Here is a 24273-nt window from a genome sequence, read left to right on the forward strand (position 1 = left end):
AAGAAGCAGAGCAATATTTAGGGTTAGGGAACCTTGGTGGTCTGTTCCCTAAACTGGTGAAAGGTATCACCAGTTTATGGCTACGTATCTACCATAGCTCCACAGCCCTAACACTTACCAGAATGGATAGATTCCTAGACGAGTCACCACAAAAATAGCACTGAAGATCACAAAAAGGGTGTCACAGAGACGCTGATACTTGGCATAATTGGCCAGCTTGGCTGCCTGGAGAAAGGAAGACAAGAATTGAGCTGGGGAGAAAGCCAGTTCTCAGGAAGAAAAGTAAAGAAAGAGGAATAGTGAGGAAAGGGGGATTGGGGTCTTACCTCCAGCAAGAAGTCTGAGGCATCATGTAGACACATGACCAGAGTTCCCACTCGAACCATGTTGTTGATGTAGGAGAAGGTAATGAGCCCAATGGTGGCCAAGTGATGCACAAACATGATCAGGAAGTCCTAGGAAGGAATGGAAATAAAACAGGCAGGTAAAGGCAAGGCCATAGAGCTGCCGGCCAACTCAATGTCCTGCACTGTTCTCAGAGGGTCTTATCCCACCCCTTAGAAGTTCCATTTTGTTTAAGTTCTCCCTCAAGGAGCTGCCTAACATTTGACCCAAAACTCTCTACGTCAATGACTGACCCATAACCTACGTTAATATAGCTCAAAACACAGAAAAGAATAATTTTCTTTGGTAGTTGCAGAACATGTAGAGCTTGGATGCTGAGCTGACACTTGGAAATAATTTCCCAGGTGGTAGTAAGGCATACAAGCCTTAGATATTTCAGATATCCTTGAAAGTCTAAGACTCTTCTGCTTCGATGAAGGAAATTTCAACCAAAGGGACCTAACGGAAAGGGGAGGTTTGTGAAGGGGGCAAAGCTAAACTATTCCAAAACATTTCAGAGACATGCTAAACAATCCATCTTACTACAAGCACTTCCTGCTTTCAGATTTAAAGCTCAAACTTCCTCTTGGGTTCAAATGCCAAGGTTAGTCCTGGAGAAATCTCTAAATACCTGAGTTATTGGACATATCTAATAAATACTTCCCAGCCCAGTGAGGGAGAGAGGGTGGGAGAGGGCAGGTAAATTTGCATCAGAGAAGCAAGGATATAAAGTCTGTGCTCTCCACAGAGACAGATACAATGGTGTATTTTAGCTCTTGAGTTGGGGATGACTTTACAAATACACATTCTAGAATGTTTTAAAACCAACATATGTATTACAAACCTTTTTATATGTGTCATGTATTAAAATAAAATTTTAGTAAGGAGACCTGTGTCTCCTAATCATAGGAGGGTGAAAGGCATCTGAATTGTGTATCAAGCTTCTAGGTTACACAACAACTAATAACCCAGATCAATTTCAATCCATTCCCACAAAGGCTAACCCTGATTTTCCTTACCAAAGATAACCATGAGTTAGTGACAGATTAGGGTTAGAGCTGCTGGAACTGCATTATGTCAGTTATGTCAGGACACCAATAAAAGGTGAAGATTCTGCCCTTTCTGTCTGCTTATAAAAAACTTAAGTCATTTCCAACTTTGCCACTCTGTGGGCAAGTCAACTCACTTCTCTGAATCTTCGTTTCCTAAACAGTAAGAAAAGGGTAAACTAAATCATCTAAAACCCCTTCCAATTGACATTCTTTAAGTAAGTGGGGTCACCAAGAAGGGAGAACAGAGAGGGAACAAGGGTCCCTAGTGCCAAACAAAAGCCAGATCTAGCTTTTCTGGAATCAAGGATTTTCCTGGATCAGGCCTTACTATCCCCATGTCCTGAGCTTAGGGACAAAGCTCAGACTAAGTTTCCTGAGCTTTGGATATGTTAGAACCTTGGAGAAAATGAGGAAAAGGGTATGCTTCTTAGATGGTTAACTGTTTTCATCCTGGGCTGCCCTGAATGCCTCAAATATACTTCATCATTAGTCAGGTCTCACTTCTGAGAACATTACAAAGAGCTAAAGTCCCATTAAACCTACTTTCTCCCTCTTTTGTGGTCCCAATCAGGGCAGAGAATCTATCACAATGACAATAATGATAGCTGCTGGAAAGGAGGATGCAATAAGTCAGGGAGTTGAGGGAGCCAATGTCCTTACCTTTCTTTTAATGTCTGTAAACTGAGAAAACATAAGAGACCAATAGAAAGCCAATTCCATGATATAATAGTAATAAAGCCCATTTGTGAGAGGCTGGAAGAGAGAAAGAAGTAGTTAGAATACCAGCTAGTCAAAGACTCATTCTATCTCCCCAAATTTCTCCGTCTCAGAGGACCCATACCCCAAATTATTAAATAACCTTCCTCTCCATCATCTTCCAAGATCTGCAATAGCTAACAGACCTTGGATTGGTGCAGAGACTTAAACCTCTTCCCTTCCACATACACATCTTCAGCTCTCATCTTTCAGAGATCAGATAAGGTTAACACATACTATAGCACAATCAAATCAGTGTGTCTAGAATTCTGGGCAATTAGTGCTTTTCAGGGGATTGAATACACTGAGGCCTTTCTTTCTTCTACTGTTAGCAGCCCCCTGACATTTTTCTACTATGGACTAGAACCATAGTAGAAAATCTTGAGGGATTCAAAAGGGACACATGAACCAGAAAGCACCTCATTAAGTGCCAGGAAGCTGTTTTTCTTTCCAGCCCAATTAGGGTGAATATAGGAACCTGGAACAAACAGATCACTGGATTTCACTGCTATGGGGACCCCAAAAATAGATACCCTGAATATATGACTCAAAGAGACTCAGTCCCTAATCCCTCAAGAATCCCAAGGAAATGTGCCATCTTTCCTTGGGACTGTCAATGTACTCTCCCCAACCCCATCTTACACACACACATAAAACCCCTGTCTTGAAAGGGCTCAGATCCTACCTGATAAGGGTAACTGTGCCAGCATTGTCGGGTGTCCCAGAACCAAGGCGACTAAGAGAAAACAGATAATCCAAGTCAGCCTTTAGAATTCTCCCCTGGCTCATCTATGTAATCCCTTTCTCTCTATGCTTGGGGCAAAAGAGTTGGGAAAGAAAAAGGAATCCCTCTTGACAGAATTTAGGGTAACTAAACGGCTAGACTTTTCTTCTAGAACAAGAAAGTGTTATTACAAAGAGAGAAACCATGCTTTGAGGTACGTAAGAGCAATGAGAGCTCTAAGATAGTTTCTGGAAACATCACAACCTGGAATATATAGGAAACTGGGAGGCAGGAAGACAATGATTTCATTTAATAACTGAAAGAGAGATCTCCATGCCAAAGATTCACAAGTCAAAAGTAATAATCTCGAATGGAGTTTCAATTAAGTCCATTTCATCTAAGTTGTTGAATTTATTACTATTAAATTGTTCACAATATTGTCTTATTATTCTTTCAATGTCTACAGGATATATAGTGATAGCTTCTTCTTTTTTTTTTTAATTTTTGGCCACACCCCGCAGCATGTGGGACCTTAGTTCCCCAACCAGGGATCGAACCTGCACCCCCTGCATTGGAAGGCGGAGTCTTAACATTGGACAACCAGGGAAATCCCCGTGATAGCCTCTTTTTCTCCCTGATACTGGTAATTTGTTTTCTTGTTTTTTTTCTAAGCGTTTATCAATTTTAATTAAACCTTTCAAAGAACCAACTTTTGGCTTTATTAATTTTCTCCATTATTTGTCTAATGCCTATTTCATCGATTTTTGCTTTTTTTTTCTTTTTCCTTTCCTTTAACTTACTTTGGGTTTACTTTGCTCTTCTTTTTCTGGATCTTAAAGTGAAAACTTAGGTCATTGATTTTAAAGCTTTCTTCTTTTCTAATATAAACATTTAAAGTTATAAATTTCCTCTTAAGTATGCTTTAGCTACATGCCACACATTTTGGTATGTTGTATTTTCAGTATCATCCAATTCAAAATATTTTCTAATTTCCCTATGATTTCTTATTTGATCTTTGGGTTATTTAGAAGAGTTGTTTAACTACCAAATATTTCTCTAGATATCTTATTATTAGTTTGATTTCTATTTTAATTCCATTATGGTCAGAGAACATATTTTGTAAGATTTCAATATTTTAAAATTTGCTGAGGGCTTCCCTGGTGGCGCAGTCGTTAAGAATCCGCCTGCCAATGCAGGGGACACGGGTTCGAGCCCTGGTCCGGGAGGATCCCACGTGCCGCAGAGCAACTAAGCCCGTGCTCCACAACTACTGAGCCCACGTGCCTAGAGCCCGCGAGCCACAACTACTGAGCCCACGCGCTGCATCTACTGAAGCCCACGTGCTCTAGAGCCTGTGCTTGGCAACAAGAGAAGCCTGCGCACCGCAACGAAGAGTAGCCCCCGCTCGCCTCAACTAGAGAAAACCCACGCGCAGCAATGAGGACCCAATGCAGCCAAAAATAATAAATAAATAAAAATAAATAAATTTATTAAAAAAATAAAAAATAAATAAAATTTGCTGAGACTAATTTTTTGGCCTAACATATGGTCTTAGTTGGTGTTCCATGTGCACTTGAAAATAATACGTATCCTTCAGCTGTTGGTGTAGTGTCCTATATATGTCAGTTAGGCCAAACTGGTTGATTGTGTTGTTTAAATCTTCTACATCTTCAGTGATTTTTGCCTAGTGATTTAGTCAATTACGAAGAGTATTAAAATCTCCAAATATGATTGTATATTTGTCTATTCTCTTCCTTTTCCCTTCTTTCTGCCTCTTTATGTTTCATGTATTTTGAAGCCTCAATTATTGCATTTAAAGGAAAACTGTGGTACAGTGAAAAAAAAAAAGAGGACTCATGAATCAAAAAGCCTGAAATTCTTCTTTGACTCTGACAATTAACTGAAAAGCAGGAATAATACCTGTTTTACCCACTTTAATGAGTTACTAACTTCATTTCTGTAATGTCTCCTCCTTGAAAGAACAGGACTTTGTCAAGTGCTTTGTAAACCATCACGTACTATGCTGATTTAATTAATTTTTTTATTACTAGCATTACTTATGGGAGAAACAGTAGTCACGAGGTTACTGATGTCAGGCCCCAGACAGAAGACAATCTATTTAGCTTATCACAAGAAAAAAAAAAAAAATCACAAGAAAAAAAAAAAAGGGAGTGAGGGACAAAATCTAAAGGTATTTAACTCTTATCTTCAGGGATGTAGGCATGATTAGAACCCAAAGGAGAACCAGAGAAACTTCAGACTCACCGACCAGAGAAATCTAACTCCATAGCAGAATATACATAAATAAAAAGTGAATCTCCACCTGGATGGGCAAGAAGTAGAAGTTAGATACATATTCACTCAAAAGAAAGTCTGTGAAGTAAAGAAGTCAAGATAGCAGATTTGGGGATAAGACAGTTACTGGTAAGAAATTAAGTTCCCATAATAGGGACAAATACTGTTACCGAAAAAGCCAAAGAGATAAAAATCTTCCAGCCTCTGTTTAAAATAGATTTCCACAAGTGTATACTGGCTTTAGTAAACTTTTCTTCCATATTAGACTCCCTGATGATAGTGCCTATTATTATAATTTTTTTTTGCATGACAATGAGAAATACAGTGCTCGGTGTCCAGAGGATAATCGGCAAAAACCCAGTGAAATGGATTATAGTATGTCCAGAAAAGGGATGCTTCCCACTAAAATGTCAATTTAGAGCAAGCTGGTATTATCTCTACCAAGGTGTACAAGGGTATGCATATCTACCTATGTAAGTGCCGGTATAGGAATTCATTCCCAACTTATTTGGGAAAGGGGCACAAAATGGAACTACATCTAGCTTGGGGGCAAGCATGTCCAAGAAACTAAGGGTGATCAGGCTTCCAGTTCTCTTCTTCCCAGCCTATAACAGAGTTAGCCCTCCACATCTATTGACTGTTATCCTAACAAGAGAAGTGATTTCCAAAAAGAAAACCTTAGTCCAGCCATACTCCACCCTTCTCCTCACTCCCCACCTCCTTCTGCACACCTACATGCTTTCACAGAATTTAGTGAGCGTTGGGGGCTTGTCCTGATTCCTCCGATGGCGAAACCAGCATTGGATTTTTCGGACATCCCAGTCCAGCTGCTTTGACAGGCCCTCCAGCCTTTTCTCATCAGGATACTGCAGATGTATGACCAGAGTCAGAACATCCCTTTTTCTTCAAACATCTCATTAAATCCCTTTGACTAGCTGAATGGCAAAGCGGCGATAACTATAGTGACTTAAGGAATGTTTTTCTTTCCAGCTTTCATCCCCAAAGTCATTTTTAGTACGAAGTACTATTTTACACATCAAGGACCTTTACCATTCATCTATACACATCCTTGTTTGGTCTTCTCCCTCCAGCCCAAGCTAAGTAAAAAGAGATATTAAAACCCAACCGCAAAGGCTATCAGTACCATCTCCATTTGATTATGCAACTAGGTAATGACAAGAGCTGGAGCAGGGAAAAACAAAATCAAAATATGATGTGTGTCTGGGGGAGAAGGAGGGGTGGTGGTGGCTGCTAGGCCCAGAACTCAAATGTATGTAAACGTGACTTATTTAAGGGATCCTGGCCCAAAGGTATTTCCCTGAGTGGATAAAGTTTTCCTAATAGCTCTATGGACTACCCAAATGTGAAAGATCATCCCATCCTATCCCTACCCTTGGAAATACTTGCTCTTTTATCCTCCCCTGCCCTATGGGATAAACCCCCACACGAATCTTCCTCTGTTTCTTTGCCCACTTACCTTGGTAACAGATATGAACACCTTTTCAAGGATGGCATTAGGTTGGGCCTGATAAGGACCACTGTCCTGGATGCCAACATGGAGTGCACAGGGTTTGGCAATATACCTGTAATGGAGAAAACCCAAAAGCCAATTCTAAAAATGGTTTGCCAAGCATGAAGCAAAGATCCTGATTAGGGGACTGATAAGAGGAAAAAGGGGAAACACTTGGCCGGGAGCCAGGACTTTTTGATTTAGTCCTGGATTCTGCCATTGACTCATTTGAGAAGTGACTTGTTGAAGAAATATTGGAACATAAGCTCTCTTTCCATTTTTCCCTGGCTTCCCTTATCACATCTTGAGCTTTAGAGTCAGAGAGAGCTAGATCAAATCACTAGTCTACCATTTACTGCCTGTATGAACTTGGGCAACTTATTTAATCTTGCTAAAGCTCAGTTCTTTCATCTATAAGATTAAGATTCTTGCTACTCAACATAAGGCCAACAGATAAACAGCATTACTGGTTTTTCCTAGAAGCTTTTTAGAAATACAGAATCTTGAACCCCATCTCAGACCAGCAAAATCAGAATCTGCACTAACAAGATTCCCAGGGGATTCATATTCCCATTAAAATGTTAGAAGCGGGTCTACTTTACATGAATCTTGCAGGTACTATGATATTACATATATGAAGACCGTGACACAAGGAAAGTGCTTAATAAATGGTAATTTTCCTTATATCAAATGATCAAGAAGATCTTAATTGGAGGGAAAAGTAGAACTGAGACTGAGCTCTTCCTAAACACAAATATCCCGGGTCATGGTCACCTTCCTGCCTAATCAAAAGACTATACGGAAATACTTAGAACTTTCAGGAGCTCTGAAGAAAGAAATTGGGAAACTATGAAGAGTGGTAAGAAAGAAATTACCTATTAGTACTCAATTCTAGTCCCAGATCTACCACTAATAAGTCACATAAACTTGGTCAAGTCACTCAATTCTTGGGTTTTGGTTTTGTCGTCTAAAAGAAGGGGTTATATGAGATGACGTATAAGACTTTTTTTTCTCGGGCTTCCCTGGTGCCGCAGTGGTTAAGAATCCACCTGCCAATGCAGGGGACATGGGTTCGATCCCTGGTCCGGGAAGATCCCACATGCCGCGGAGCAACTAAGCCCGTGTGCCACAACTACTGAGCCTGAGCTCTAGAGCCCGTGAGCCACAACTACTGAGCTCACGTGCCACAACTACTGAAGCCCACGCGCCTAGAGCCCATGCTCCGCAACAAGAGAAGCCACCACAATGAGAAGCCCACACACTGCAATGAAGAGTAGACCCCGCTCGCCACAACTAGAGAAAGCCCGCGTGCAGCAACGAAGACCCAACGCAGCCAAAAATAAATAAATTAAATAAATAAATAAATTTAAAAAATAAAAGATTTTTTTCTTTCTAAGATTCCATGGTTATATCATTGACTATAACTAACTTATAACTTTTAGATCTTTGAAAATTGAGGGATTATTCCTTGGTTCTTCAAGAAAGATCTCTCTGTTCTCCACAACCATAGATTTTTATGAGCCTCAGCTCTAGGAAAAGCTTTACGTAGTCACTTTCAGAATAAGTCAAAACCAGTTCTAGCTCTCTTAGCATCTTAGGGAGTCTCATGATGAAATTATAACTGGGAGGCGTAAGATGGAATGCTCTTGACCTATTTTCTTGATCTGCATTCGAATCCAGAATTTATCTCTAAGGGAGGGACTGAAAACAAGAAACTTTGTTTATTGTCTTCCTCTATGAAAACTTCTTTTACCTTTATCACCAAAGTTCCTGAGCCATGGGGAAGCGTTGATTCAGATAAAGTAAGCCACATCTGCAACCCATTCTTTTCTCTCTTTTGCACCAGTGGTATAAAAGTTTCATTCAAATGCCAGTGCTAACAGATACTTTAATTTATACTTCCTAGTATATAATTCTGTGTACAAATATTTTAAACCCCCATTCATGTTTAAACTCCTTGTGAACACAGAGAATTCTGTTTTTGTATTTAGCAAGGTTCTGTACTCAGTAGTTGCTGAGCAATTGACAAGGAACAGGTCTAGTGAATTCCACCCTTATTCTGTTGGAGCTCAGTTTGGACCCAGCATTGATCAGCATCCAGAAGAGTAATTAAGGCAGCCATTCTTGGGACTTCCCTAATAGTCCAGTGGTTAGGACTCCGCGTGTCCACTGCAGGGGGCGCAGGTTCGACCGCTGGTCCGGGAACTACAATCCCATGTGCCGTGCCGCAGCACGGCCAGAAAAAAATTTAAAAAAAAAAGGCAGCCATTCTTTGCTGTTGAGTTGGTGCCATATCAGAGATAAAAGCACTGAATCCTCTCTCCCTGTCTCCTCTCACCTATGTTAACTGAATGAAGAGGTAGATCCAAGAACAAAAAACTGCCTTTCCAATTCCTACTTTTACTCCCTGATCCAGGCCTCTTCCTCAATGCAGTCAGGTGATTAAAGGCCCTGGGGTTAGACAGATTTTACCAGCTAAGAGACTTTGTGAAAGCTACTCACCTACAGAATGAGGATAATAATATCTGTTTCACAGGTTTATTTTAAAGATGAGATGACTTGATGCATGCCTAACCCGGTACCTGACATTTTGTAAACATTCATTAAAAGGCAGCTATTATTATTTTTACTAGGAACAGATAGTTCAGTGTGGGTACTCCCTGACGGTACCTCCAGCAAAGTGAGAAGAGCAAGAAACCCTCTTTTACACAACAGGGATGGGTTTGTACCCTGATCACTTGGGTGAAGCCAAGATTGCTTTATTATCTAGACCTTGAAGCAGACTTAATATCCTAGAGTTGTCATAAGCTCACATCCTGCCCTCATTAGTTCAGAGTTCAATGAAAGACATAAAGCTACTGGCATCAAGTCAGTGGCAGCTGTAAGACTCTAAGAAAATTTGTTTATTTGACAAATATTTATTGGGCACTGATTTTGTGCTATAGCATGAAGCACAAAACCAAAAATAAGGACTTATGATTGGAAAAGAATTTTTTTAAAAAAATTTATTTATTTAATCATTCATTTGGCTGCACCAGGTCTTAGCTGCAGCACGAAGGCTCTTCACTGTGGCACGTTTAGTTGCAGCACACGGGTTTCTTAGTTGCGGCATGCGAACTCATAGTTGCCGCATGCCTGTGGGATCTAGTTCACCGACCGGGATCGAACCCAGGCCCCCTGCATTGGGAGCGCAGATTCCTACCCACTGGACCGCCAGGGAAGTCCCAAGAATTTTTTCTGTGATAAAAAAATTCAAATCAGGGGACTTCCCTGGCGGTCCAGTGGTTAAGACTCCATGCTTCCACTGCAGGGGGCACAGGTTGGATCCCTGGTTGGGGAACTAAGATCCCACATGCATTGTGGCGCAACCAAAAGAAAAAAAAAAATTCAAATCAGAACTTTGAGAAACTTCACACCTAGTCACGTGTTCATTCCACATCATTCACCTGGCATTTAGTATAACTTATAAAATAGGTTGGTCAAACTAAACTCCAAAGAGCCCAGCATTAGCATTCATCCTTTCTGTTAAATCAGCACTTCTCAAAGCGTGCCTGGAGACCTCTGAAACCCTCTTCAGGAGCTCTGCAAGGTCAAAATTATTCTCATAATTCTATAGTTTCATAATAATTCTTTTCTCTCTCATTCTCTCATGAGTGTACAGTGGAATTTTCCACAGCTTACATGACATATAGCAACAGATCGAATGCAGAACTGATATGAGACTACAGCTACCAGATATTAAAGAGATTCACAAAAATGTAAAATAATGCTATCCTCACATTTTTTTTTGTTTTGGAAAAGTAATTTTTCATAAAACATTAGTTATATTACCAATACAATCAATGTATTGTTACTTATAAGTGAACTAATAAATACAATTTAAAAAATTTTCTATTTTAATTTCTAAAACAGTACATATTGGTAGATATTATCCATATAAACAAAAACTCTCTGGGGTCCTTGATAATTTTTAATAGTGTAAAAGATTCCTGACATCATAGTTTGAAAACTGCTGTGCTGGACGACATTGTCAAACTCATCTTGTGATTTTCTGTCCTCTCCAGTATCAATGTTACCCAAGTTTTAAAATAATTTGTAAGACCAGACTACACTTTGCCTAAATATCTGAATAAGTAGGCATCTAGTGGTCTACAATGGTAAACTACTCCTTTCCACCTGCCACTCCAGGAACATAAGTCTAGTGACCCAACCTGATTGTATTGTATCTGTCCTGCTCTAGGGAGATCATTTCATTCTGCCCCTTTCCTGTCCTCCAGATACATGGCAGCAGCTGACCTAAGCCTGGGTTAATTGTGATGAAATTACTCACTGCTTTGCTTTTTCATACCAAAGACGGGAGCTATATCAACAATTCTATCTTTGTGACCCATTGTAACATCATTGACGGATATGAACTATACACAAATATATTCAAAAGTCTAGATCGAGCTTCTCAACTAGTGTGTCATGGAAAGTAACACAGATGGGCTATACTTATGTTGAGATACTGCTCTTAGCTCTCAGGGTGGTCCACGGGGTGGGTGGTAGCCAGACACCCTTGTCTGTAGCCTTTGGCCTCATATATCCCACTGTGTGTGCACATATTATTTTCTATGTGTGCAGCAACATGATTGGGTTGGGAAGCACTGGCTTAGATCAATTTCTGGAAAAATATAAAAATGTCAAAATTGATAAAGAAGAAAAATAACCATCAAAGAAACTGAAATACAGGGCTTCCCTGGTGGCGCAGTGGTTGAGAATCTGCCTGCTAATGCAGGGGACACGGGTTCGAGCCCTGGTCTGGGAAGATCCCACATGCCGCGGAGCAACTAGGCCCGTGAGCCACAGTTACTGAGCCTGCGCGCCTGGAGCCTGTGCTCCACAACAAGAGAGGCCGCGATAGTGAGAGGCCCACGCATGGCGATGAAGAGTGGTCCCCACTTGCCGCAACTAGAGAAAGCCCTCGCACAGAAACGAAGACCCAACACAGCCAAAAGTAAATAAATAAATAAATAAATAATAAAAATAAAGGAATTCCTTTAAAAAAAAAAAAAAAAAAGAAACTGAAATACAAAACAAGATGAAGAAGGGAAAAATACAATAAAAAGAGAAAGGTCTTATACAGACTGATGAAGATGGTGTATCATTAGGTGAAGAGTATTGAGTAACTAAATATTTTGAACCTGAATACTCCCTCCACCACCCTCCACATAGAGAGACAGACAGACACACACACACAAACATGGAGAGAAGATAGCTGAGATATTTAGAGGCAAATGCAGAATCTCATAGAAAACATTCAGAAAGTCCTTTCCCTTTACAATTGAATTTTTTTTTTTTGGCCGCGCCACTCGGCTTGCGGGATCTTAGTTCCCCAACCAGGGACTGAATCTGATCCCTTGGCAGTGAAAGTGCAGAGTCGTAACCACAGGACTGCCAGGGAATTCCCTACAACTGAATTCTTAATAAACCAATCACATTAAAAAATGTAAGTAGCTTCTAAAGAGTTGAAAGAGAAGGAAAAAGTAAAAAGGACACTCGGGGGCGGAGTCAAGATGGCGAACTAGGAGGATGCGAAATTCCCGTCTCCTCACAACTAGGGCACCTACCAGGCACCAGAGGGGGACCACAGACACCTAAAGGGACGGGAGGAAGCCCCAGCGATCCAGTAGTGCGTGGGGGAAGTGAAGGGGGAGGAGAAGTGGAGGCAGGATGGGACTGGCACCCCTGAAGGGTGGCTCGGGGAGGGGAAAAGGGGGAAATTGTGGGACCATTGGGAGGGCAGAGGATCAAAAGGGAGCATGGCCAGGTTTCCCCTGCCCACCTGCTGAGACCCCGGGCCTGATCCTCTGCCCACCTAGGCCCCCTCCAGCCCGGTGGGTCCTGAGGGAGTGGGAGGGAAGGGGGAGCAAAAGTAAAGGCCAGACCTCCAGGACCAGCACCCCGAGGGGTGGCTGGGGGAGGGGAGGAGTTCCTACACCCAGCGGGACCCACACATGGTTAGGGGTCCAGTGGCGATGGGGGAGACCCTGGGGGAGACGGTGGGGGAGGGGCACGAAGGAATGGAGCCAGTGCTTACCCTGTCCACTTAGGCACCGGGAAGCCTGTTGGGCTCTCCGGCCTAATCCTCTGCCCTCGGAGCCTCCCTCCTGCCGTGCAGAGCCCAAGCCCCACCCCTACACCCCCACCCAGGGCCCTGACTCTACACTTGGAGACCCCCTCCAACGAGCTGGGCCTAAACCCCACCCACACACCCTCACTCAGCGCCCTACCTCCAAACTCGGAACTCCACATTCCTGAGGCCCTCCTTTCCACATGCTGCCTCTCCTCTTCCCCACAGGTCCTAAGCAGAGGCCACGCCCCATGCTTAAACGACACCCACCTAGGCCCCACCCCATGCTCAAACGTCACCCCCCCACCTGCCTAAGCCCCGCCCCACCCTAAACACTGCCCCTGCCTAAGTGCCACCCCAGCCTAAACTCCACCCCCATGGCCAAGGCTTTTTTTTTTTCTTTTCTTTTTTCCTCTTTTAGATTGGGGTTCTGTTTTACACTGTTGATTCATTGTTGTTGATTCTTTCATATTTTTATTTTTTCCTAATAAACCTTTTATTTTTCTAATTTTATTTTATTCTTTATACTTTGTTATTGTTCTCTCCTTTTGGCTTGCCCCCCCCCTTTTCCTTCTTTTTTCTGTTGGGGTTTTATTTTACCTTGTTGCAGTTGTTTCAATTATAGTTTTATTTTTCCTAATATAATTTTTATCTTTCTAAATCTATTTTGTTTTTTCTCTTTCATGTTGTGCTGCTCCTTTATTTCTTCCTTTTTTTTTTTTTTTTAACCGTGCCACAAAGCTTGTGGGATCTTGGTTCCCAGGCCGGAGGTTGGGCCCAAGCTCCTGTGGTGGGAGCTCCAAGTCCAAATCGCTGGACTAACAGAGAACCTCAGACCCCAGGGAATATCAGTTGGAGTGAGGCCTCCCAGAGGTCTTCATCTCAGCACCAAGACCCAGCTCTATCCAACTGCCTGCAAATTCCAGTACTGGACGTCTCAGGCCAAACAACCAGTAAGACAGGAATACAGCACCACCAATCAAAAAAAAAAAAAAAAGAAACAACAACAAAAAAGTTACAGACGAAGGAGCAAGGTAAAAACCTACAAGACCAAATAAATGAAGATGAAATGGACAACCTACCTGAAAAAGAATTCAGAATAATGATAGTAAAGATGATCCAAAATCTTGGAAACAGAATGGAGAAAATACAAGAAACATTTAACAAGGATCTAGAAGAATTAAAGAGCTAACAAACAATGGTGAACAACACAATAAATGAAATTAAAAATACTCTAGAAGGAATCAATAACCAAATAACTGGGGCAGAAGAACAGATAAGTGAGCTGGAAGATAAAATGGTGGAAATAACTGCCAGGGAGCAGAATAAAGAAAAAAGAATAAAAAGAATTGAGGACAGTCTCAGAGACCTCTGGGACAACATTAAACACAACAACATTCGAATTATAGGGGTCCCAGAAGAAGAAGAGAAAAAGAAAGGATCTGAGAAAATATTTTAAGAGATTATAGTCGAAAACTTCCGTAACATGGAAAGGAAATAGTCAACCAAGTCCAGGAAGCACAGAGAGTACCATACAGGATAACCCCAAAGAGAAACATGCTGAGAAACGTATTAATCAAACTATCAAAAATTAAATACAAAGAAAAAATATTAAAAGCAGCAAGGGAAAAGCAACAAATAACATACAAGGGAATCCCCATAAGGTTAACAGCTGATCTTTCAGCAGAAACTCTGCAAGCCAGAAGGGAGTGGCAGGAAATATTTAAAGTGATGAAAGGGAAAAACCTACAACCAGGATTACTCTACCCAGCAAGGATCTCATTCAGATTCGATGGAGAAATTAAAACCTTTACAGATAAGCAAAAGTTAAGAGAATTCAGCACCACCAAACCAGCTTTACAACAAATACTAAAGAAACTTCTCTAGGCAGGAAATGCAAGAGGAGGAAAAGACCTACAAAAACAAACCCAAAACAATTAAGAAAATGTAATAGGAACATACATATTGATAATTACCTTAAATGTAAATGGATTAAATGCTCCAACCAAGACAGATGGGCTGAATGGATACAAAAACAAAACCCATACATATGCTGTCTACAAGAGACCCACTTCAGACCTAGGGACACATACAGACTGAAAGTGAGGGCATGGAAAAAGATATTCCATGCAAATGGAAATAAAAAGAAAGCTGGAGTAGCAATTCTCATATCATACAAAACAGACTTTAAAATAAAGACTATTACAAGAGACAAAGAAGGACACTACATAACGATCAAGGGATCAATCCAAGAAGAAGATACAACAATTGTAAATATTTATGCACCCAACCTAGGAGCACCTCAATGCATAAGGCAAATGCTAACAGCCATAAATGGGGAAATCGACAGTAACACAATCATAGTAGGGGACTTTAACACCCCACTTTCACCAATGGATAGATCATCCAAAATGAAAATAAATAAGGAAACACAAGCTTTAAATGACACATTAAATAAGATGGACTTAATTGACATTTATAGGACATTCCATCCAAAAACAACAGAATACACTTTCTTCTCAAGTGCTCATGGAACATTCTCCAGGATAGACCATACCCTGGGTCACAAATCAAGCCTTGGTAAATTTAAGAAAATTGAAATCGTATCAAGTATCTTTTCCGACCACAATGCTATGAGACTATATATCAATTACAGGAAAAAAACTGTAAAAAATACAAACACGTGGAGGCTAAACAATACGCTACTAAATAACCAAGAGATCACTGAAGAAATCAAATAGGACATCAAAAAATACCTAGAAACAAATGACAATGAAAACATGACAACCCAAAACCTATGGGATGCAGCAAAAGCAGTTCTAAGAGGGAAGTTTATAGCAATACAATCCTGCCTCAAGAAACAAGAAAGGGCTTCCCTGGTGGCGCAGTGGTTGAGAATCTGCCTGCCAATGCAGGGGACACGGGTTCGAGCCCTGGTCTGGGAAGATCCCACATGCCACGGAGCAACTGGGCCCGTGAGCCACAACTACTGAGCCTGCGCATCTGGAGCTTGTGCTCCGCAACAAGAGAGGCCGCGATAGTGAGAGGCCCGCGCACCGCGATGAAGAGCGGCCCCCGCTTGCCGCAACTAGAGAAAGCCCTTGCACAGAAACGAAGACCCAACACAGCCAAAAATAAATAAATAAATAAATAAATAAATAAATAATAAAAATAAAGGAATTCCTTTAAAAAAAAAAAAAAAAAAAAGAAACAAGAAAAACCTCAAATAAACAACCTAACCTTACACCTAAATCAATTAGAGAAAGAAGAAATAAAAAACACAAAATTAACAGAAGGAAAGAAATCATAAAGATCAGATCAGAAATAAATGAAAAAGAAATGAAGGAAACAATAGCAAAGATCAGTAAAACTAAAAGCTGGTTCTTCAAGAAGATAAACAAAATTGATAAACCATTAGCCAGACTCATCAAGTAAAAAATGGAGAACACTCAAATCAACAGAATTAGAAATGAAAAAGAAGTAACAACTGACAGTGCAGAAATACAAAGGATCATGAGAGATTACTACAAGCAACTATATGCCAATAAAATGGACAACCTGGAAGAAATGGACAAATTCTTAAAAAAGCACAGCCTTCCGAGACTGAACCAGGAAGAAATAGAAAATATAAACAGATGAATCACAAGGACTGAAATTGAGACTGTGATTAAAAATCTTCCAACAAATGAAAGCCCCGGACCAGATGGATTCACAGGTAAATTCTATCAAACATTTAGAGAAGAGCTAACACCTATCCTTCTCAAACTCTTCCAAAATATAGCAGAGAGAGGAACACTCCCTAAACTCATTCTACGAGGCCACCATCACCCTGACACCAAAAGTAGACAAAGATGTCACAAAAAAAACTACTACAGGCCAATATCATTGATGAACACAGATGCAAAAATCCTCAACAAAATACTCGCAAACAGAATCCAACAGCACATTAAAAGGATCATACACCATGATCAAGTGGGCTTTATCCCAGGAATGCCAAGGATTCTTCAATATATGCAAATCAATCAATGTGATACACCATATTAACAAATTGGAGGATAAAAACCATATGATAATCTCAACAGATGAAGAAAAAGCTTTTGACAAAACTCAACACCCATTTATGATAAAAACTCTCTAGAAAGTGGGCATAGAGGGAACCTACCTCAACATAATAAAGGCCATATATTGACAAACCCACAGCCAACATCGTTCTCAATGGTGAAAAACTGAAAGCATTTCCTCTAAGATCAGGAACAAGACAAGGTTGCCCACTCTCACCACTATTATTCAACAGTTTTGGAAGTTTTAGCCACAGCAATAAGAGAAGAAAAGGAAATAAAAGGAATCCAAATTGGAAAAGAAGAAGTAAAACTGTCACTGTTTGCATATGACATGATACTATTCATAGAGAATCCTAAAGATGCTACCAGAAAACTACTAGAGCTAATCAATGAATTTGGTAGAGTAGCAGGATACAAAATTAATGCACAGAAATCTCTTGCATTCCTATGCACTAATGATGAAAAATCTGAAAGAGAAATTAAAGAAACACTCCCATTTACCACTACAACAAAAAGAATAAAATACCGAGGAATAAACCTACCTAGCAGACAAAAGACCTGTATGCAGAAAACTATAAGACACTGATGAAAGAAATTAAAGATGATACAAACAGGTGGAGAGATATACCATGTTCTTGGATTGGAAGAATCAACATTGTGAAAATGACTATGCTATCCAAAGCAACCCACAGATTCAGTGCAATCCCTATCAAAATACCAATGGCATTTTTCACAGAACTAGAAGAAAAAATTTCACAATTTGTATGGAAACACAAAAGACCCCGAAAGAAAAACAGAGCTGGAGGAATCAGGCTCCCTGACTTCAGACTATACTACAAAGCTATAGTAATCAAGACAGTATGGTACTGGCACAAAAACACAAATATGGATCAATGGAACAGGATAGAAAGCCCAGAGATAAATCCACGTACATATGGTCACCTTATCTTTGATAAAGGAGGCAAGAGAATACAATGGAGAGAAGACAGCCTCTTCAATAAGTGGTGCTGGGAAAACTGGACAGCTACATGTAAAAGAATGAAATTAGAACACTCCCTAACACCGTATACAAAAATAAACTGAAAATGGATTAATGACCTAAATGTAAGTAAGGCCAGATACTATAAAACTCTTAGAGGAAAACATAGGCAGAACACTCTATGACATAAATCACAGCAAGATCATTTTTGACCCACCTCCTAGAGAAATGGAAATAAAAACAAAAATAAACAAATGGGACCTAATGAAACTTAAAAGCTTTTGCACAGCAAAGAAAACCATAAAAAAGACAAAAAGACAACCCTCAGGATGGGAGAAAATATTTGCAAATGAAGCAACTGACAAAGGATTAATCTCCAAAATATACAAGCGGCTCATGCAGCTCAATATCAAAAAAACAAACAACCCAATCCAAAAATGGGCAGAAGACCTAAATAGATATTTCTCTAAAGAACAAACAACCCAATCCAAAAATGGACAGAAGACCTAAATAGACATTTCTCCAAAGAAGATATACAGATTGGCAACAAACACATGAAAAGATGCTCAACATCACTAAACATTAGAGAAATGCAAATCAAAACTACAGTGAGGTATCACCTCACACCAGTCAGAATGGCCATCATCAAAAAATCTACAAACAATAAATGCTGGAGAGGGTGTGGAGAAAAGGGAACCCTCTTGCACTGTTGGTGGGAATGTAAATTGATACAGCCACTATGGAGAACAGTATGGAGGTTCCTTAAAAAACTAAAAATAGAACTACCATACGACCCAGCAATCCCACTACTGGGCATATACCCTGAGAAAACCATAATTCAAAAAGAGTCATGTACCACAATGTTCACTGCAGCACTATTTACAATAGCCAGGACATGGAAGCAACCTAAGTGTCCATCGACAGATGAATGGACAAAGAAGATGGGGCATATACATACAATGGAATATTACTCAGCCATAAAAAGAGATGAAATTGAGTTATTTGTAGTGAGGTGGATGGACCTAGAGTCTGTCACACAGAGTGAAGTAAGTCAGAAAGAGAAAAACAAACACTGTATGCTAACACATATATATGGAACCTAAAAAAAAAAAAAGGTTCTGATGAACCTAAGGGCAGGACAGGAATAAAGACACGGACATAGAGAACAGACTTGAGGACACGGGGAGGGGGAAGCGTAAGTTGGGACAAAGTGAGAGAGTAGCACTGACATATATACACTACCAAATGTAAAATAGATAGCTAGTGGGAAGTAGCTGCATAGCACAGGGAGATCAGCTCGGTGCTTTGCGACCACCTAGAGTGGTGGGATAAGGAGGTTGGGAGGGAGATGCAAGAGGGAGGGGATATAGGGATATATGTATGTATATAGCTGATTCACTTTGTTACACAGCAGAAACTAACACAACACTGTAAAGCAGTTATACTCCAATAAAGATGTTAAAAAATAAATAAATGTTTTTAAAAGTTAAAAAAAATTAAAAAAATAAAAAGGACACTCAGGCAGAGGGAACAGCATGTACTAAAGCAAAGAGATAAGAAAGGGCTTAGAGAAGTATGCAATGTACAAATCAGGAATGGAGGTGGTGACAATGACAGGGGAAAGAACTATACAAGTAGTTAGGGGCCAGGTCACAGGTACCTTGCATGTTATGCTAAGCTTGAACTTTATCCTGTAGTTAATGGAGAGTCACTGAAAGGCTTTCGGTTATTGTAAAAAATCCATGCTATAAGTAATAAAGCACTGAACTAAGTAAGGCTATAGAAATGGAAAGGCAAGGTTAGATTCAATTGATGGTGAGAAAGTGAAACCGATAGAACTTGGTGACCGGATAGATGTAGGAGGCAAAAGAAAAGGAAAAATCAAGGGTGTCTTCTATGTTTCCGGATTGGGAAACTAAGTTGATTATGGAGCCTCAACCAAGTAGAGAATAAGATAAGAAAAGCAATTTGGGAGTGAAAGATGAGTTGTGTGCATGCTGAATTTGAAGTACCCATGGAACATTGAAATGCACAGTCTAGAAGGCAAATAAGCTTGGGAAAAGGGCCTAAGATACATACACACAGACACAGACAAAAAGGTATGAGAAAGAAAAAAGAGAAAAAAAGAGAATGAGAGAATGAGAATATAGGTGGTAGCTAAAATTGTGAGGGTGGATGTGACTACATGAGAAAGGAATATAAACTAAAAAGAGAGCCAAGGTCAGAATACTGGGAAACACCAACATAAAACGTGAATTTAGGGGACAGGAATGTCAGAGGTGGAGTTGTATCAAATGAGGTAGAGATCAAGTAAGACAAGGATTTCAGTATCCCATGGATTTGGCAATTTGGAGACCGGTGGTAACCTTCACCAAAGAAATTCCAATAAAATGGAGACTCTAAAAGATAGTAATGAGTTATAGCAGTAAAAAGATATATAAAGGGGAGGAAGAAAGAAGTGGAAATAGCTAAGACTCTCAAGAATCTCCGCTAAGAAGAGAAGGGAACGCCTTCACTTCCTGCATCAGAACCACTTTATTTAAAACTAATATCCCTGTGCTTTATATCCATTCTCTTCCTGATTAGAAATTTCATTCTATTTATTCCTATTTTTTTCTATTACCTTTGGCTTCATTCTCTACTTGTTTCTTCTCATCAGACCTTGAACATGCTCAAGTTTTCCCATGTTAAAACAGTGCTTCCTGTCCCTCACACCCTCTGGCTCTCACCCACCTCACAACTAAAGTTCTTGAAAAAGTCCTCTTCTCATGACTTCTCTTCTAACTCCCACTCATTCCTCAACCTTCCTCTCTCTCTCATCTGGCTTCTGACCCTATACTTCACTGAAGCTGCTCTTGCCAAAGTCATCAATGATCTCCTTATTGTGAAATCAAATGGATGCCTTTCAGGCCTGCATCTTACCTGACCACTTAGTGCCATTTGACATTATTGAGCATGTTCTCCCCCTTGAAATGCTCTTTCCTCTTAGCTTCCTTTCTGTCACACTCTTCCTAGTTTTCTCCCTCTATCTTTCTGGCAGTAGAACTAGACTTCTTGGTGTGCACTGCTAGTTGGGTCACCTTGGACAAGTTACTTAACTTTCTCCTTGCTTCAGTTTTCTCATCTGTAAAATGAGGATAACCACAGTATCTACCTACTTCATAAAGTTACTATGAAGATTCAATGTTTAGTACTTAGAGCAGTGCCTGGGACAAAGTAAGTACTTATTAAATGCTAACTACTGATATTATCAAATACTCTATGGCTGTCATACCTCTTATCTTCTTTTGGGTTTCTTTTTCCTCTGCCTTTTCCTAAAACACAGTGTTTCCTCAGGGTTCTATGCAGATTCTTACCTTACTCTACACACTCAACCCTGGGTGATCTCATTCAATAACGGCAGAGGGTCTGTATGGTCCACAGACCCCAGAGCATCCCTGAGATACTCACTGGGGGCTCATAAAGTCAAAACTATTTTCGTAATAATATTAAGACATTTGCCTTTGTTATGGTGTTGATATTTACAATGATGATGCAAAAAAACCAATGGTGGATAAATTTATGGAAGCTGAGCACAAATCAGGGCAGTGGCACCAAACTGCAGTAGTAGTTATTGTATTCTTTCTTGCTATAGCCTCTTACTTAACAACAACAACAACAACAAAGCCAGTTTCACTAAAGAATGTCCTTGATGAAGCAATACAAATGATTAATTTTATTAAATGCCAACCCTTGAGTACATTCTTAAAAAGTATTCTGTGATAAAATGGGAAGTACACAGAAGGCACTTTTATTGCATACCAACGGATACGGTTGTCTCAAAGAAATGCACTTGTTTGACTGATTGAGTTGTATGCTGAACTAAAATCACTTTTTACAAAGAACACCATTTTTACCCAAAAGAATGACTGACAGACAAACTACGGTTATTCAGGAACTGGGTATTTCAGAGACATTTTCTTAAAAATGAATGAAATAAGCCTGTCATTTCAAAAAACAAACACTCTTGCCATTGATAAAATTCAAGCTTTCAAGTGAAAATTAGAAGTTTAGAGACCATATATCTGCCTTTGAGCTTGACAACGTCCCAATACTTCAAGGTTTTTCTGATGAGATTGTTAAAGTGAGATTAACTATATGATTTTTTAATACTGTGTAATGAAATGTATTAGCATTTAGGATATCTGTATAACTTAGTGAACTAGTATTTTTCAAGTGACCAATACATGATGTCCATTCAAAGTGTAAGACAGACCAGTGGATTTTAACATGAGTGGAAAGCTCATTGATATGGTTTCAGATTCTAACCAACCTCTAAGAAACTACTCCTTGTGTTCTGGTGTAGTATCAAAGATAAAATACTTCCCCCTTCCAATAACATATCTGTGTAAAGCCAGCTTTTATTTATACACTTCAACCAAAACAACATATCACAAGGGGTTGAATGTAGAAGCTGGCAAGGAGAATCCACCTATCTTCTACTAAGCCAGACATTAAAGAGATCTGCAAAAATATAAAATCAATGTTTTCCTCTGAATATTTTTTTGTTTAGAAAATTATCTTTCAAAAATGTTATTTATGTTAACACGTAATAGGCTTTTTTTTTTTTTAAATTTATTTTTGGCTGCTTGGGTCTTTGTTGCTGCGCGCGGGCTTTCTCTAGTAGCAGCGAGTGGCGGCTACTCTTCCTTGCGGTGCGCGGGCTTCTCATTGCAGTGGCTTTTCTTGTTGCGGAGCACGGACTCTAGGCACGTGGGCTTCAGTAATTGTGGCGCACGGGCTTAGTTGCTCCGCAGCATGTGGGATCTTCCTGGACCAGGGATCAAACCCCTGTCTCCTGCATTGGCAGGCAGATTCTTAACCACTGCGCCACCAGGGAAGTCCTATTTTTGTTATTTTTAATGAAATAATAAATATATTTCTTAAATGTCTCGATTTCAATTTCAAATATGAAAAAATTGAGAGGTATATGTAACCTACATCTACAAAAAATCCTTGGGATCCTCAATAATTTTTAAGAGTAAAAAAAAAAAAAATGCTGAGAACAAAAGATTCAAGAATTACTAAATTATACTATTTATTCACTTATGTGCTGTTGACTCCCAACCATATATTATTTTGTATATTCCCTATACATATGCATGCACATCAGTGTATTTTTCTGAGTAAATTCTTAAGAGGACAGGATTTGCTATGTACAAGCAAATGTGTCATATACATTTGTTGTACACATATATGCTTGCTGTGTACAAGGTACTGCACTTCTCAAGGACACCTATACCACCAAATCCAACATTTCTTGCATGGTCAGTGCGCAAGTAATCTTTGCAGGTTTTTTTAAGGACTATTTTTTTTTAATTGGCCAATTTGTTATCTTCACTTAGACCTATAAGAGGGCCTTAAAGAATTAAGATGACGAATAACTGTGCAATCTGATGAACCTACTTGGTACTGTGATGAGAAAGAAGGATCAGCATTCTGCTTACACCTTACCTTATTATGAGAGAAGTAAGTCGTGAGATAATAAGAATTACTTAGAGTATATAAGTATATTAAAATGCTTCACAGACACAAACTAATTTAAGACTAAGTGGTAGCTTTATTATACAGTAGCTAATGAATATTTTACTTGCTATAGAGCAGCAAGTAGCAGCAGTTCTCAAAGTATGGCTGGAGAACAGTTGGAGGTCCCTAAGACTCTCATTGTTTAAGAACTCCTCCAACTACCTACATACATTTCTTTCATTAAACATATTTATCTTTTTAATGGGTGAGTAATAATACTACTTAATGCATTTGCTTAAAGTAGGAACACAAATGCATGCATGTTGGATAAGAGGTGGATTAGAGAAAAAGGTTAACAAAAAGCTCTTTCTTAAGAAGTTTTTACCATCCTTCATAATTCAAGAAACAAGTGTTTGTCAGTGGGACATTAAGCCTGTATTTCAGTTAATAACTGTTAAAAGGAACCGAATCCACCTCTTCCAAATTCCCATGACTTAACCTTGTGCATACATTCATTACACTCTATTTTAACCACTGGTTTTCTTGCTCTCTTCCTGCAGGTAGACACCATGACTTACTTTTTTACCCTTGGCACTTAGTTTGATATCTGGCATATACTAAGCTCCCAATGAATAATTGTTGAAGAATGAACAGATGAACAAATGGGTAAAAACTTAATTCTCAACTAAAAGGTAAAGCGTTTCAAGGAAATGTGGCCACCTGTCCTCCTGGGTCATCAGATAACCTACCAGCTACATGTAGGAGGTCAATGATTTCCGGAGAATCAGTAGAAATTCAAGTTAACTAATTTCAGTCTATAACTGTAGATTTCCCCAAGAAGTATTAAACACAACCACAACAATCTGATTTAGTTTGAGACCCTTTGTGCCTATAA

General features: G+C 39.7%; 2 protein-coding genes across 4 annotated transcripts in view; one reads left to right on the forward strand and one right to left on the reverse strand.

The window, feature by feature from the left end:
• LOC132373185 (cytochrome c oxidase assembly protein COX14) overlaps positions 1–4542 on the forward strand; it is a 28657-nt gene extending 24115 nt beyond the window's left edge. The window contains exons 2-3 of one of the 2 annotated variants that reach the window (XR_009505363.1): positions 3438–3559; positions 4067–4542. The gene's annotated coding sequence lies outside the window, so the exon portion shown is untranslated. The remainder of the gene's footprint in view (positions 1–3437; positions 3560–4066) is intronic. The other variant, XR_009505364.1, reaches the window with a different exon arrangement.
• Positions 1–24273, reverse strand: part of CERS5 (ceramide synthase 5) — a 35233-nt gene that overhangs the window by 4241 nt on the left and 6719 nt on the right. For both annotated transcript variants that reach the window (XM_059935870.1, XM_059935871.1), the window contains exons 2-8: positions 6689–6794; positions 5947–6077; positions 5182–5239; positions 2878–2928; positions 2097–2189; positions 327–455; positions 119–225 (exon numbers count right to left, since the gene is read on the reverse strand). In XM_059935870.1, the coding sequence (XP_059791853.1) occupies positions 119–225; positions 327–455; positions 2097–2189; positions 2878–2928; positions 5182–5239; positions 5947–6077; positions 6689–6794 (675 nt within the window). The remainder of the gene's footprint in view (positions 1–118; positions 226–326; positions 456–2096; positions 2190–2877; positions 2929–5181; positions 5240–5946; positions 6078–6688; positions 6795–24273) is intronic.

The sequence above is a fragment of the Balaenoptera ricei genome, chromosome 10 (assembly GCF_028023285.1).
Source record: "Balaenoptera ricei isolate mBalRic1 chromosome 10, mBalRic1.hap2, whole genome shotgun sequence".
Classification (NCBI taxonomy): Eukaryota; Metazoa; Chordata; class Mammalia; order Artiodactyla; family Balaenopteridae; genus Balaenoptera; species Balaenoptera ricei.